The sequence below is a fragment of the Cololabis saira genome, chromosome 6 (genome assembly GCF_033807715.1).
Source record: "Cololabis saira isolate AMF1-May2022 chromosome 6, fColSai1.1, whole genome shotgun sequence".
Classification (NCBI taxonomy): Eukaryota; Metazoa; Chordata; class Actinopteri; order Beloniformes; family Belonidae; genus Cololabis; species Cololabis saira.
The window spans coordinates 4,940,783-4,957,524 of NC_084592.1; the positions used below are offsets into that span (position 1 = coordinate 4,940,783).

Here is a 16,742-nt window from a genome sequence, read left to right on the forward strand (position 1 = left end):
GTTCAAGAAGCGCGTTCTCATCGAGCAGCTGGAAAACTTCCTGGAGGAAATCCACAACAGATCCAACAACATGAACCACGTGGACACACTCTGAGACCAACCAGACTCTGAACTGCCCCAGCCACCGTTCCTACCCCCCCTGACCCCTCCTGATACCCCCCCCCCCCCCCCCTCCCTGACCCACGACGGCCCCCAGCCCCCCATCACCTCTTCAGTTCTCTCTCCGTGTCATTCACATCCGTGCTGGTTGTTAGGAAGTGAAGCAGTTTGGACCCGGGACGATGCAAGTGAAGTTTGCCGGTATCTTAAAGAATGACTGATGGAGCAGTTATTGCTGCGTGTTAAGTGTTTCCCTATGCAACGAGATGCCTTTCGGAGGTTTGGTTACAGCTGCTTTCAGATCCTTTTCTGGAACATTTGCCACGACAAATAATTTTCTTTTTTTTTGCCAACAAATTGGACATTACTCCTCCAATGAGAGGCAGCATTAAAGAGCAGTGTTTTGTGACCAGCAGTGCAGGAAGGGTTTGGTATGTGTGTTTGTTTCCTGAGAACTCAGGGTCAAAAGGATCCGGTGGAGATGCTGATGAGTTTCCCCTCAAGCCTTTTCATTCATCCACTTTCCCCTTCATGAAAAGTCTTACTGTTTCTTGTGTTTTGATTTGTGGGAGGATATAACTGTTGTCAGAATCGTTTTGTTCAAACTGACTTCCGACAGTCCAGTAACAGGAGCTCTTCAATACTCTCAATCATTAACGGGTAGGATTTGGCTCCAGCATTGAATTTGTCAATTGTCGTCTACCCTGTTACAAATGAAATTAATGTTATTGAGTAATAATTTAAGAATTAGACAAAGAGTTTGAGTTCCCCCTCTTTGGGAGGGGAAAAGGATCTGCAGTTTTCTTTCCATTTGAACACTGTAATCCTAAAGTCAGTAAGCTCAATGCAAAGTTAAACCACCTTGAATGATGCAGCATCAATAGTGATGGATGATGAATTACAGGGACAAAAAGCTCAGGAACTGATATAAATGCATCAATATCAGCAATAATAACGTTTGAGCCTCCTCCCCATTTGGACTATATTTTAGCCTTAAGTGGCTGATGGGAAACGCGCGCCGTCGTCTGCTGAAGTGAAGCGGGATTGTGGATTTCCAGCTCGTCCCAGGGAGCTGGTGCTGCCAAACCACTCCACCCCAACCCCCTTCTACGCCCGGAATCTCAAAACAACTTCTTAACGCACAACCTTCAATGCACTTGTGTAAATTTGAGAATTCTTATTTAATGTAATTTAAAAGATTTTTTTTTTTAGGGTTCATTGTTCTCAAATGTACACAAATAAGGCCACGTTAAGTTGTCGAGGTCAAAGGTTGGTTTGTGATTTCTAAAGGCAGCCCTCTTCCACTCCCTCCCTCCTTGGACGGGGACCAAAATCTGCCATAACTTTGTCTTTTGTTTGTGAAGAGGTCGCTACCAAAAGAGTATTTTGAATACACTGTAAAGTTGTAAATAACCCTAGAGTTACTATTTAAAGAGAATGTTAAGTGCAAAATGGCCTTTTTGTAAGTATTTCCATGAATAAAGTTTCTATTTTACACTGTGAATGGCCATGTAAATAAAGTGTTCTGTAAAGATGTGACTCTGTTGATCTTTGTTTCGGCATTAAGATGAAAGAGGATTAAAAAAAAAAAAGAGGCATTGATAGAAGAGAAAGAATCCAATGTGTAAAAACATAGTAAAATTTTATTTACATTTATGTACAAAAATAATGTCCCTCTTTCTGAAGTGTCGTGGAGCCTCCACAAATAAATACCGGTAGTGAAAGTAGCTCATACAGTACAGAGCGTGGTGTGGCGTTGGGTTGAAGCTTTACGGTGCCTGGTCTGCAGGGTTCATTACTCGGCCCATAAATAAGATGGATCCTGAAATGGAGAATATAAATACAAGATTAAAAAAAGATCAGTGCTTTTCTGCAGTCTTGAAATGATTTATTTCACCTTTATTTAACCAGATAAAAAAAAACCATTGCGGTCAAGAACTCTTTCACAAGGGTGACCTGGCCAAGGGAGGCAGCACACGTCCACAAATAAAACACAAATAACAGCAATCACGAAATAAACATTAAAATGAGAGTGCAAACTGTTTAGCAAATAAAGTGCAATAGTGGTGACTTCAGTAATATGTAAAAAAAAAAAAAAAAAAAACTAATTTAAAAACACGGCCGCATGTAGTTTAAAAACACAGGCACTGCAGAAAGGATTCTCGTCGTTTTTTTAGAAATGAGCGAAAGGCTTCAAGTGAAACAAGTTCAGGCATTTTCAGTTCAAATTGGAGGATATTCCGAGCAGAAGGTGCAGAGAAACAAAGCTTTTTCCCCCAAGTCCGAACACGAGGAACAGCCAGGTGCAAAGTGTCATTCGACTTTAAAGCATAATGGGTTTTAGTTCTCTGAAGAAATAAACATAAATAATCAAAAACCAAGCCAAGAAGAGCCTTATAAATCAGAGTCATCCAGTGTGTAAATCGTCTAACATTTAAATGATTCTGATTGTGTAAGTAAATGTGTTTAATTTGAGTTATTCCCCACATGACCACCAGAGGTCGCCAGATCGGACCATTGTAAATGCAGCATAGAGAGATTCGGGATGTTCATTCTGCATCAGTTTAAATTCCCGACAACTAGTGCTGCCAACCGTCACTTGAAAAACTGAATCGTCCCGTATTTATAAACTAAAGTCCCGTATTGAGCTGAAAAGGGACGCACTTTGTCCCGTATTACTGTGAGAGTCAGAAAATAGTCAGAAAATACCAATGTAAAATGGCATTGAGCTGCTGAGCTCATAATTTTTCTGTTTTATTCCAACTGTAGCTACAGTCATGGCCTTTGAGACACAAATATGTTTACAAGTTTTCTACAGACTTTCTGTTTGCACTTTTGTTATTGCACTAAAAATGTGCACTATTACAGAATGGATGTTCTGCTTTCTTTCTATTGTTTTATATTAATTTATACAATTTTAAGTTAAGCAGGACAGGTTTCTGTTTAAGAAATATACTTATTTTATTCAGTTCATTTTGTTATTTTGTATTAAAGTGATTTGCTGGATAATTTAGTTTTCCATGTGTTCATGGCATTCAAAAATAGGCATCTAATTCAATTCAGGTTTGAGTCAAATAGTTACAAAATCGTAAAAAAAAGGGGCTAAAAAAATTCACCACGAAAGGTGAATTTTTTATTTTTTATTTTTTATTTAACCTTTATTTAACCAGTAAAATCCCATTGGGATTAAAAACCTCTTTTCCCAGGGAGACCTGGCCAAGATAGGCAGCAGAAATTACAACACATAGTTAGAAATGATGGAAAACACCAACAAATAAAATAGCATAAAAAAGCAAGCAAATCACAAAAAACAGGTACATGTAATGGAGTCAGCCTCCAGTATTTTCAATTTAGATTTTAAATTTTTTCAGAGAAATTAACCCTGTTAGCCTCCAGTCATATTGTAATATGTTCCAGGCTGAAGGAGCAGAATAAACAAAGGCTCTTTTGCCCAGTTCAGTACCATTGAAGGCTGCTGATGAGGTGTCCCTTATTTATTTTTCAGGGAGTTGGCAACCCTACTGACAACTATCCTTCTCATTGCATTTGTTGAAGCATTTTTAAAGTAACTTCTTAATGGGATCTACAATAACAAGCAATTGCTGCAGATTTATGATCAAATCTAGCATTAAAACATTTGCCCGCTGGTGTTTCTGCCAGTACACTGAATGAAGTCTGTAAAATCCTAATGTTTACTGTAACAGATTACATTATGCAACTTATGCTTTTCTGAAATTGATTAAACTAGATTTACAAAAATCATATCAAACATGTTCTGCTGGACCAAAGTGTTTACGGTGTAGAATAAATACCTGTGTCAAGCTGTCGAAGGAGAAATAAGAAGGGCCGGTCCGCCTTGAAAACAGGAGCACGGGATCGTTTGAGCAGCACCATAGCTGCAAGGATTAAATAGTTAGTTTTTAACAATCCTCCACCATAAGCATTTCACTCAGTACCGTTTGGAAACTGCACGTGACCTGGCTCACCTGTTGCAGCGCCGGCCTTTGTCCCATCCTCTGTCACTTCTATTCTTACTTCATGGAAGGCGTCGGACACATAAAGACCCTCCTCCACTGCAAGACGGAATAAAGCATCTGTTAGTGAAGATGCTCAACAGATGGTAGATCTGGAAGCTGCTGTGTTGTCTGCCATACAGCTGATTAACTCACCTGATATTCCGTTGAAGTCGGCTGCAGTGGGGTTGAAAGCGTCGCTGATGCCCATCGCAGGAAGCACTGACCTCAGGTTGAACTTGTTCTGCATTCTGAATCTGCAAATGCCAGACATAACAGAATTATGCTGCATCTCCAACTTTTCTGAGCAAAACTGGAAAAGAAAACAATCTTCCAAGTTCCAAATCTGTAATCCAAGTGCATGATTCAATTCAATTCAATTCAATTTTATTTATATAGCGTCTATGACAACAGAAGTTGTCTCTAGGATCTTTCCAGAGACCCAGAACATAAACCCCTGAGCAATTATTACATAAACAACAATGGCAGGTAAAAACTCCCCTTTAAGAGGGAAGAAACCTGGACCAGGACCTGGATCATAAGGGGGGGGGGGGTTCCTGCTGAAGACCAGCTGGACAGAGCAGGAAAAGAGAGAACAGCGAGTATGAATAACAGAGAATGGAGAGACACAGACACAATGGCTAACTGGTGCACTACAGCAGGGGTCGGCAACCCGCGGCTCTAGAGCTGTGGGTTGCCCTGGTTGCTCCCTGGAGCTTTTTCAAAAATGTTTGACCTTATTTCCTTTTTTTCAGTTTTTTTCTTTCTTTTTCCTTTCCTTTTTAATCTCGACAATTCGACTTTTTTCTCGAAATTTTGACTTTTTTCTCAAAATTTTGACTTTTTTCTCAACATTTCGACTTTTTTCTCGAAGTGCACAATGAAAAATAAAATCTTCCCCAGCTTGACTTCATTCTAAGGCTGATACAAGACTTTTCATTGTTTGCGGCTCCAGACATATTTGTTTTTTGTGTTTTTGGTCCAATATGGCTCTAAAACATTTTGGGTTGCCGACCCCTGGCCTACAGGGATGACTATAAAAGCAGATGTAGACAGCAGACACTGAGGTGGTCAGAGTGGGAGGTGTGTGTGTGTGTTTGGGGGGGGGGGGGGGGGTCAGGATATCAGCAGCATCCACCAGACGTCCACACAGACCGGTGGGAGCAGCAGGGGACGCTCACCTGGGTAGGAAGATGTCCATCTTGGTCCTGCGCAGGCCGGTGTCCCAGGACGCCAGCTGGCGTGCAGAGAGCTGGGCCTCCAGCGCCGCCAGCCGGGCCTTCCTGTCGCTGGGCAGCACCAGCTGCAGGCTCAGGGCCCGGCCCAGGTACGGCAGCTCCAGCACCGTGTAGCGCAGGTCCCCGGCCGTCCGGAACTGACCTGCCAGGGGCCACACCTCCGTCAACAACTCTGTTCAAGCTGGTAACTTCTACAAAGCAGCTTAAATTCATAAAAGACACTTTTTTGCCTTGAACATACAGGACATGCTCCTATGCATTTGCAGTGGCAGTGCATGACACTTTGAGCCATAGAGGCTTCATCAGGGTCATTAACTTAATTATCTGCACTTGGTAAGGCTTGTAAGAGTTACTCACAATGCTTTCTTCAGTTCTGCCTGCTCATATATGCATCGCTTACATTTTTGGATGGAAAAACGTTGTATTTTGAGTTTCTGGTTTTTTTTCCTTTTTTCTTCTTCTTTTTTTCTTTTTTCTCTTTTTTTCTCTTTTTTCCTTTTTTCTCTTTTTTTCTTTTTCCTTTCCAATCTCGACATTTCGACTTTTTTCTGGACATTTCAACTTTTTTCTCAAGATTGTACTTCAACTTCAAAGAAGCATCTCCTGGATCCACTGGGACGCATCTTCAGTGATGTATCCTAGGGTCATCGGGTGTTTCGGGTCTCGCAACATCAGACACCCTCTCCTAGGTGACCCAGCCGGGGGTGATCAGCTCCCGGCTTGCATCCCAGCAGCAACCCACGGATCTGCCCTCTTTAGCCACAACCACCTTGTGGCTTTCTCTGCAGCTTCACTTGCAGATTTAATGGCCCTCTTCTTTGCTGCTCCTGTAATGCCCAAGCGACCTAGGGCTTTGCAGAGCGAGCGTCCCGCGAAGCCTCGACAGCCGACTTCTATGGGCTCATAGAATGTTCTCCAGCCCCTGCCCCTACACTCCTCCACCAACTCCTGGTATTTGGCTCGTTTCCTCTCGTTGGCTTCCTCGATCCGCTCTTCCCAGGGCACTGTCAGCTCCAGCATGATCAGGTGTTTTGATGCCTCGGAGGTGATGATCATGTCTGGCCGGAGAGATGTTGTAGCAATGTGCTGGGGGAACCTCAGCTGTTTCCAGAGGTCGACGTGACACCGGAACCTGCAGGTGGTCGTGGGTGGCTTGTAGCTTGCATTACGGAGCACAAGTCTTTCCCTGACCCTGCACCCCAAACTGGGACTTGCTGATTGGGCCGGAGCTTCGGGAGCTGCATGCTGGCCTGCGGTCCCCACCCCTGGTCATCCCGTTGCTGGCCCCCCCCTTCTCCTCCCTTTTCTCTCTTTTGTCCTACAGGTGGTCGTGGGTGGCTTGTAGCTTGCATTACGGAGCACAAGTCTTTCCCTGACCCTGCACCCCAACCTGGGACTTGCTGATTGGGCCGGAGCTTCGGGAGCTGCGTGCTGGCCTGCGGTCCCCACCCCTGGTCATCTCGTTGCTGGCCCCCCCTTCTCCTCCCCTTTCTCTCTTTTGTCCTGCAGGTGGTCGTGGGTGGCTTGTAGCTTGCATTACGGAGCACAAGTCTTTCCCCGACCCTGCACCCAAACCTGGGACTTGCTGATTGGGCCGGAGCTTCGGGAGCTGCGTGCCGGCCTGCGGTCCCCACCCCTGGTCATCCCGTTGCTGCTTCCACCTGCCTGCTGTGCTGTTGCCGTCCCTGACCCACCAGTCTGGCCCTCGGCAGGAGGGTCCCCCCTTATGAGCCTGGTCCTGCTCAAGGTTTCTTCCCTCCTAAAGGGGAGTTTTTCCTTGCCACTGTTTGGCTTAAGGTTTTTCTCCCACTAGGGGAGTTTTTACCTGCCATTGTTTATGTAATAACTGCTCGGGGGTCATGTTCTGGGTATGGGTCTCTGTAAAGCGTCTAGAGACAACTCTGTTGTATTAGACGCTATATAAATAAAATTGAATTGAATTGAATTGAATTGAATTGAATTGACGTGCAGCTGCCAATCAGGGGCTGTGTGTAGGAGTCCTGATGCTATCTGTGGGCCTTTCACCGGTCTCTCTCCAGCTTTGACAAAGGGGATTGCCTTCTTTGGAGCACGGTGTTGTTTGCTGGTGCTGGTAGCTGAGGCTATGCTCTCCGCAACTGCTTTGAGCACCTGATCGTGGCGCCATCGATAGCGGCCATCGGCCAGGGCCCTTGGACAGCGGCTGAGGAGGTGTTCTAGGGAGCCTCTTCCAGAGCAAATGGGGCAGGAAGGTGTCTCGCTGTTTCCCCCCACATGGAGGTTTGGTGGACTTGGGAGAGCATCGTAGACTGCCTGCACAAGGAACCGAACCCGATGGAAGTCTGCCTGCATGATGTTTGACCAGGTGACTTTGCGCTGTAACGTGCTCTCCCACCTTGTCCATGCTCCCTGCTCCCTGCTGCTGTCCCACCGCCCTGCTCAGTCGCTCTTCCTCCACACCTGCTCGGACCTCTTCCCGGAGTAGATGGTGTCTCTCCTTGCCTCGGGCCTGGCTGACTTGGGACTTTGGGAAGTAGCCCAAGCCTGCTCTTCCTGTTGCCAAGACCCCCACCAGTGCCTTCTGCCTTAGGCGAGACTCTGCCACCTCTGCCTTCTCCGCCCTCCACTTCCTACCCGTCCTCACTTCAATCCCAGCTGATGCTACCTTGCAGTCCCTGGAATCCCTGTACTGTAGGGCTTCTCTGGTGCGTGCTACCTTGAATTCCTCAGTGAGCCCACTGAAAGGTAGCGGCAGGGTGTTACTAGACCCGTACAGGGCAGCGCTGTTGAGGCTGCGTGGAAGGCCTAGCCACTTCCGGAGAAAGCTGCTGATCTTCCTTTCCAGGGATTCCACAGTTGATACTGGGACTGCATAGACGAGGAGAGGCCACAGGACTCTTGGCAGGATGGAATGCTGGTAGATCCAGGCTTTAAATCTACCTGGCAGGCCGGACTTGTCACCTTGGTGAGCCACGTTCCAAGGTCTTCGCCAGACTTCTGGATGGCAGCGGAGTCTCTTAGGCTAGAGTCAAAGAGTTTCCCCAAGCTCTTGACTGGTTGCTCCATGATGGTTGGGAATGCAGTTCCTGAGATTGAGAACCGGAACTTGTCAATCACCTTCCCCCTTTTCAGTACCTTGGACCTTGACTTGGAGGGCTTGAAACTCATTCTAGCCCATGTGATGAGTCTCTCCAGTCCTTGCAAGATCCACCTGCTCCCTGGCACTGATGTAGTTGTGATGGTAAGATCATCCATGTAGGCCCTTATCGGCGGCTGTCGAACACCTGATCTGGATAGGGGCCCTCTGCATTCCACCTTAGCTGCCTTGAACAACATGTTCATCACCAGTGCGAAAAGGGTAACAGAGATGGTACACCCTGTTATTATTCCTTTCCCAAGGCGGTGCCAGTCTGATGTTGCTGACCCTGAAGTGAACCTGAGCCTGAAATTGTTGTAATAATCCAGGATCAGGTCTTTGATCTTGCTGGGAACATGGTGGAGGTGTAATGTGATCTCAACTAGTTTGTGTGGGATGGACCCGTAGGCATTAGTCAGGTCCAACCACAACACAGCTAGGTCGCCTCTGTTCTCACGGGCCTCTCTGATGAGTTGTGCAACTACACCAGTGTGCTCTAAGCAGCCGGGAGCTCCAGGAATCCCACCCTTCTGCCCTGAGGTGTCGATGTAGTTGTTCCTGAGGAGAAACTCATTCAGTCTTCTGGAGATGATGCTGAAGAACACCTTCCCTTCCACACTCAATAGTGAAATTGTCCGAAACTGGTTGATGTTTTTCGAGTCCTCCTCCTTGGGAATCCAAACCCCCTCTGCACACCTCCACTGATCGGCCACTTTCCCCCTTCGCCAGATTACCTTCAACGTCTTCCACAGGTGCCGGAGGAGCTCTGGACAGCGCTTGTAGACGAGGTAGGGTACACCACTTGGGCCTGGGGAAGATGCTGAGCGGGCTGCCTTGACAACCTCTTCAACTTCCTTTAGGCTAGGCTCCGTCAGCTTGAACTCTGCTGTTGGTAGGGCAGGGCTGATGAGAGCTTTGTTGGGTCCCAGATCTTCTTCCCTCAGTGGGTCGCTCAAGGTGTTTTCGAGGAAGCGATTCACTTCCTCCCTTGAGCACTCGAGTCGGCCGCTGCGCTTGTCCCCAAGCAGTTGTTTTGTGAACCGGAAGGGGTTGGCAATGAAGGCCGCTCGCTTCCTCGCTCTCTCTCTTCCCCACCTCCTGTGCCACTCTGCTCTGCGGAGGGTTGTCAGTTTCTTCCGCAGGATGTTGCGCAGTTCTGCCAATGGTTGCTTCTCCTCCTCAGCAGCGCTCTTGAACTGCTTCTTGAGGGTTCGGAGCTCCTGTCGCAGCTGATGGATCTTGGCGGCTCTGGGGTTCATGGTGTAGCCAGTGGGCTTGGTGTTGCCCTTCTCCATCCGGCCAAATCTTTCGGAACCATAACTAACAATGATGGTGGTCATTGCTAGGAGTCTGCTGTCAGCATCCCCTTTGGCTGTGGCTCGACTGATGTTGGACACGTCCTCGTCAAACTGCAGCCACTCACTCCGTCTGCTTGCTGGGGGCCACTTAATCCACTGCTGTGGAACTACTCTGCTTGGCTTGGGAGACTGTGGTTCGTGGAGGGACATTAATCCCATTACGTGCGTGGAGGGACATTAATCTTGACATTTCTACTTTTTCTCGCCTTTTTGACATTTTTCTCGAAGTGCATAATGAAAAAAGAAATATTCCCCCAGTTATAACTAATATAGAAACATGCAGCATGTGTTGCCTTCATTCTAAGGCTGATACAAGACTTTTCATTTTTTGCGGCTCCAGACATATTTGTTTTTTGCATTTTTGGTCCAACATGGCTCTTTCAACATTTTGGGTCGCAGACCCCTGGTTTAGAGTCTTTAAAAGTTCATTTACAAGCTTGTATAAAAAAAGGAGATATAACTAGAAAAACAGAGCCAACGATTCTACATTCATCAAACTCATTGGCTTAAGGTTTTTCTCCCACTAGGGGAGTTTTTACCTGCCATTGTTTATGTTATGTTTATGTAATAATTGTTCGGGGGTTTATGTTCTGGTCTCTGGAAAGATCCTAGAGACAACTTCTGTTGTAATAGACGCTATATAAATAAAATTTAATTGAATTGAATTGAATTGAAAGCAGCATGGTATTACATGGCCAGTTTTTGTTTCTAAGATTCATGTAAAAATGAACGGTTGATGTTAAAGTCTACAAGCCGGGAGCTGCAGCAGAAAGACGTTCATGAATGACTTTGTCAAGAAAAGTATCCTTTCTAACCACAAAGTGATTTTCAAATATTGAAAATCACTTTGTAAAGTAGGAAAAGGGATTTTTCATCGATTTTCTTCCATGCTTGCTTCCACTCAGGATCCTGAGGGAAGGAGTCTGTCCCAGCTGTTTCTGCACAGACTCAGGGTGCCGGTCCATCACAGGGACAACATCATTAACAATCTCAATGAAGGAGACATTAGTTAAGCATTATCCTTCTTGGTTAAATGCCTCACATAAGTTTTGAAAATCAGGACTTCTAAATCTTGATGGAAATACTTTGATCAGTCATTGTAGGGTTATTTTCCAAAAGATTTTAGTAAATTCTTGCAATGTTTAAGACATTTAAACAGCAGCCACAGACATACTAATATCTACGGAAGAGTATTAGGGCCATGCAGGAGAAAAAATATTTGAAAGGAGATTTTTTTTTATTGTGCACTTCAAGAAAAAGTCGAAATGTCGAGAAAAAAATCTAATTTGTTCGAGATTAATGTTGAAATACAATTTCGAGAAAAAAGTCGAAATGTCAAGATTAATGTTGAAAAATAAAGTTTAAATTTCACCTTTTTTCTTAACATTCCAACTTTATTCTTGACATTTTGACTTTTTTCTCATCATTTCTTGCATAACGAAAAAAAAATCTTCCTCCTCTAAAATATTATTTTTATTTTTCTCCTGCATGGCCCTAATACTCTTCCGTAAATATCAGTGATAAGCACAGTAAGCATTTACTAAACTATGACGAGTGTAATCTTTGTGAAACTGTACTGAAGGATTCTCACCAAAGCTGACTTCTGCTACCTGGTACATCATGGGAACTTTGACGGCAGTCCCGTCGGCCAGGAGGAAGGGCAGGTTCTGGGTGTGGCTGGACATGAACTGCTTCTGCCAGACGCCCCTGAAGGCCACGGTGTTGACCAGCGCCACCTGCAGGCGGTGGCCCCACCACCCAGCCTCCGCCTGGGCCTCCGCCTGGGCCTCCCCCGACCCCGACGACCCGGACGGCTCCCCGCTGCTGCCCCCCGACGGGCCGGCCCCCCACTCCTCTGTGGGGCAACAAGGGGACACACAAAACAAATCAGGGGGGATGGTGGATTTTATCATATGGGACAGATAATTTGTGTTGATTACAAATAATATAATATATTACAAATAATAGCAGTGACCAAAACAGCTGCAGAAATACTGCAGGAATGACATAGCAGCAGTTAAATGCAGCCTTCTGTAAGCTTTAAATATCCACTGGGCTTACATCAAATACATCAAAACACAACAATAAAAAACACTTTTCTGAACTTATCAATATGACTCTGTCCTTCACAGGATAAGTAACATGGATCACTGCAAAAACTCACAATCTTAACAAGAATATTTGTCTTATTTATAGTTAAAATGTCTCATTTTAGTAAAAAAAATGTCATTATACTTAAAACAAGACTCATCACTGGAAAAAACAACAATTTTCGCCTGTTTCAAGTAGATTTTCACTTGAAATAAGTAGAAAAATCTGCCAGTGGAACAAGATTTTTTTGCTTGTAATAAGAAGATAAATCTTGTCCCACTCGCAGAATTTGAGAATTCTTATTTGATGTAATTTAAAAGATTTTTTTTTTTTTAGGGTTCATTGTTCATAAATGTACACAAATAAGGCCACGTTAAGTTGTCGAGGTCAAAGGTTGGTTTGTGATTTCTAAAGGCAGCCCTCTTCCACTCCCTCCCTCCTTGGACGGGGACCAAAATCTGCCATAACTTTGTCTTTTGTTTGTGAAGAGGTCGCTACCAAAAGAGTATTTTGAATACACTGTAAAGTTGTAAATAACCCTAGAGTTACTATTTAAAGAGAATGTTAAGTGCAAAATGGCCTTTTTGTAAGTATTTCCATGAATAAAGTTTCTATTTTACACTGTGAATGGCCATGTAAATAAAGTGTTCTGTAAAGATGTGACTCTGTTGATCTTTGTTAGGCATTTTAAGAAACTACGTCCTCGTGTAGTTCCACTAAGTGCCAGAACAGAGCCGTTCTCATCATGTCCCTGTCCCGTCTTTAAGATCAAAGTTGAGATTTATCCTTTTCCACTAAATCCTCTCACTTGGAGTTTGCACAGCAGATCTACCTGTTGCAGACTAAACCACACAGTAAATGCCCTTAAGGCTAAAAACAACCTGAAGCTGAAGTTTGGCTTAAGGCTTTTCTCCCACTAGGGCAGTTTTTACATTGTTTATGTAATAATTGCTCGGGGGTTTATGTTCTGGGTCTCTGGAAAGATTCTGGAGACAACATCTGCTGTATTAGACGCTATACAAATAAAATTGAATTGAATTGAATTGAATTGAATTGAATTGAATTGAATTTAATTTAATTTAATTTAATTTAATTTAATTTAATTTAATTTAATTTAATTTAATTGAAGCTGAAGCTGAGAAGCCCAATACACTGCAAAAACTCAAAATCTTAACAAGAATATTTGTCTTATTAGGGCCCAGGCACTTACAGTGCGAAGGCCCTTTTGTATCTGTAGGAATTCTTCGTATTTTTTGTATTATTTTTCTGACAAAATGAGGGCCTTTTTTCCCCCTAAACGTGCCCCAAAAGTCACCAAATTTTGCACCAAGCCAGGCCTGGCGAAAAATTTGATATGAAATGGTTTGCATTAATGGGCGTGGCCTAATGGCTCAACAGCGCCCCCTAGAAAACTTTGAGTGCGAGGGCCCGTTCATCGCTGCTTGCAGCTTTAATTTCTAGTTAAAATGTCTCATTTTTTTTTGTCAAAAAATCTGCCAATGGAACAAGATTTATCTTCTCATTACAAGCAAAACAATCTTGTTCCATTGGCAGATTTTTTCTACTTATTTTAAGTGAAAATTTACTTGAAACAGGGGAAAATTGCCAAATAATAAAGTTATTTTTCTGGTAATGACTCTTGTTTTAAGTGTAATGAGAGTTTTTGACTAAAAATTAGACATTTTAACTAGAAATAAGACTAATATTCTTGTTAAGATTTTGAGTTTACCCATTATCTGCAGGTTGACAAGTGTGCAGATGTGTTCAATATTAATGAAAGGATAAGTGTGAGTGGAGCCGTCTGGATTACCGCGGCGCTGCGCTGCTCCCTCTGGTCGGCTGCCAGCGTGACTGGGTTGGCTGAAGTTGGCTCGGACCACGCTGGTGTTGGCCCACGCTGATGCATGCTGGGTAAACTCGGTGAGGAGCTGGACCCCGGACTGGACCAGTAAGGTGCAGGTCTGCTGCAGCCACGTCCCCTGGCCGCTGCTGCTCACGTTCCCCTGCCAGCGCAGCAGGAAGTCTCGCACGTGAGCGTCTGCAGGAAACATGCACAACAATGGGATGTTACTAGCAGGGCTGGGGATCCATTCAGATGTCAAGAACCGATGCCGATTCTTAAGATTCAGAATCGTTTATCAAGATTTGATTCGATTCGATCCGATATTGATTTGGGTGTTTTTAAAACAGTTTTTTTGAGCTGTTGCATGAATTATATGACTGTAGTTCTGCAACATATTAATACTAGTATTATATTGAGATTAAACAGCAAGTATTGGCAGCTAATGATGCTGTAAGGACCAATCAGCTCCCAGAATGCTGATAGAACTGCTTTCAGAAACATCATGGGGCAGAATTACCAAACAGATCCAGGGCCAGAGGAAGCATGAAATCTGTTTTATTTTTTCCCACATTCCATTTTAATTTTTTCCATTTTGTAGTGTTTTTCGGTTTAAAATTTTTGAGAATTTGGTTTTTAGCATTTAATATAGACAATTTATACAATTATAACTGAAAACTTTAATATTTTCATACCTTTAAACATACTACTGTATTTTCTGGACTATAAGACACACCTGCATATAAGCCGCATCCGCTCTATTTTTTTTTAATTATAAAAATATACAAGATATACAAGCCGCACCTGCTCTATTTAAAAAAAAAGATATGCAAGCCGCAGATATTTCTGTTGTTAGATTAGATATTTACTACATGTACAGAACGATTTTGAACTGTAAATGATGTACATGTTTGTTCCTAAATAGATCTTTCCTAACAGTGTCTTTTAACACGGCAGCAACTTTGCTGATTAAAACGGGACAGAACCTTCCGGTGTAGCGACTAATGGACTAGGACGTGTTTTTTTGAGCTCCTGCAACAACCTTTAAAAATATCTATTTTTGGTACAGCTTTTTCATCTTCCTTCGGTTTATTTTTCCCGACCTTCATTATTCTACTTTGGCCCCGTATTTTTGCCGACCAAAATGCCTCCAAAACTCAAACCATCCGCACCACCCCCGCGGCCCTCTCCGCACGCAGCATCCCCGCCTCGTGGTGACCCCCCGTCCAGCCTGGCCGAGGCCGCCGGGGCCGCTCCTTCACACGACTTTAAGGCCGAGCTGCTCGCATCACTCCGCGTTGAGATGGCGGCTGTTTTTAAATCGGAGCTTCAGACTGCTTTAAATGAAAACCTGTCGAGCATCAAGACTGAGCTGCAAGCGGTGAAGTCGGAATTATCAAAAAGCATTACAAACATCCAGTCTGATGTGCGCGCTCTGAAGAACACCGTGGTTGAAATGGAAACATCTCTTTCATCCTGCACCGATGACATCACAACCTTACAGGCTAAAGTGGAGCATCTGTCAGCTGAACTGATGAGGCTGGATGGTAAATGCGAGGATCTGGAGGCGAGATCCCGGCGCAATAACATACGGATCGTGGGAATTCCTGAAGATTTTTCCACCTCTTCTGCTGTTACGGATATTCCCTCTCTGCTCAAGGAGGCTTTCAGCCTGGAGAAGGAGCCTCTCCTGGACCGGGCGCACCGCACCCTCCAGCCGAAGCCGAAGCCCGGAGAGCGCCCTCGTCCCATCATCGCCCGTCTGCACTATCATACAGACTGTGTGGATATATTGCGCCGAGCCAGGGCTCAGCAACGGATTACGTGTGGAGAGTTGACTTTTTCTGTCTTTCCCGACCACACCCAGAAGACGGCCCGTGCCCGAGCCGCCTTTAATGACGTCCGCCGCCGGCTCCGCGAGATCCCGGGGATCCGATACGGTCTGCTGTACCCCGCCCGCCTCCGCATCACCCACAACGGCGCAGAAAGGGAGTTCAGGTCGGCAGAGGAGGCCAGCGCTTTCATCACGTCGCTCAAAGTCTAGTTGAACTTTTTTCAGTTCATCAGTGTCGGTTTTTTTTTTTCTTTTTTTTTTTTTCTCTCCCATATATACACGGTATGTGGTTTTCAGTTTAACTTGGTCGTGATTGGTTGTACCTCTCTGTTAATGTTGCTGGGCTTGCAGGAGCTCAACACGAAGCTTGTTAGTTATTATCTTGTTAGTTATGCTTAAAGCCGTAAGTGTTCTTTTCAGGGATCTGACTCCTTCTGGAGTTTGCACTGGGTTCTCCATCGTTTGGGGATGGGGTCGTTGTAAGTGCAGTTGGGGGGTGGGGGGTGGGGGGTTCAGTAGGTTAAGTTTGTTGTTGTTTTCAATTTTCCCCCTTTTTTTTTTTTTTTTTTTTTTTTTTTTTTTTTTTTTTTCTCCCCCCTTTTTTTTTTTTTCTTCTTCTTTCCTCTTTCTTTCTTTCTTTCTTTCCTCCCTCCATCCCTTTCTTTCCTTTCCTTCCTTGGGGATCCGCATTCGGTACATCTCTATCTTTAGGAATTTAACATATGGCCACTAATACTGGTACTTCTGTGAGGTTGTTGAGCTGGAATATTAAAGGCATGGGGAGTCCAATTAAGAGATCGAGAATATTTGCTCACCTGAGACGTCTTAAAGCTGACTTAGTGTTCCTTCAGGAAACCCACATGCGCACCAAAGACCAGGTCAGACTTAAATGTCCCTGGGTTTCTGAGGTGTTTCACTCTGATTTCAACTCTAAGGCCAGGGGGGTTGCTATATTAATTGGTAAGTCAATGCAGTTTTCAGCATCTAAGGTGATTTCAGACAAAAACGGCAGATACTTAATTGTGGCGGGTACGCTATTTCATATTCCCATATTATTAGTTAATATATATGCCCCCAATTTTGACAACCCACACTTTATGAACAAGCTTTTTGAATGTCTCCCCTCATTGAACGACAGTCTTCTTATAATTGGC

General features: G+C 44.4%; 2 protein-coding genes across 3 annotated transcripts in view; one reads left to right on the top strand and one right to left on the bottom strand.

The window, feature by feature from the left end:
• The window catches only part of ints6 (integrator complex subunit 6), a 41,194-nt gene extending 39,336 nt beyond the window's left edge, over positions 1 to 1,858 (top strand). The window contains exon 18 of one of the 2 annotated variants that reach the window (XR_009782780.1): positions 1 to 138. Coding sequence is in view for 1 of the 2 variants with exons in the window: in XM_061723065.1 (XP_061579049.1) it covers positions 1 to 94 (94 nt within the window). In the remaining variant the exon portion in view is untranslated. The other variant, XM_061723065.1, reaches the window with a different exon arrangement.
• Positions 1,775 to 16,742, bottom strand: part of serpine3 (serpin peptidase inhibitor, clade E (nexin, plasminogen activator inhibitor type 1), member 3) — a 26,235-nt gene continuing 11,267 nt past the window's right edge. The window contains exons 3-9 of the mRNA XM_061723068.1: positions 13,741 to 13,952; positions 11,415 to 11,673; positions 5,294 to 5,492; positions 4,269 to 4,369; positions 4,086 to 4,172; positions 3,912 to 3,995; positions 1,775 to 1,921 (exon numbers count right to left, since the gene is read on the bottom strand). Of these exons, the coding sequence (XP_061579052.1) occupies positions 1,869 to 1,921; positions 3,912 to 3,995; positions 4,086 to 4,172; positions 4,269 to 4,369; positions 5,294 to 5,492; positions 11,415 to 11,673; positions 13,741 to 13,952 (995 nt within the window). The 3' untranslated portion in view covers positions 1,775 to 1,868. The remainder of the gene's footprint in view (positions 1,922 to 3,911; positions 3,996 to 4,085; positions 4,173 to 4,268; positions 4,370 to 5,293; positions 5,493 to 11,414; positions 11,674 to 13,740; positions 13,953 to 16,742) is intronic.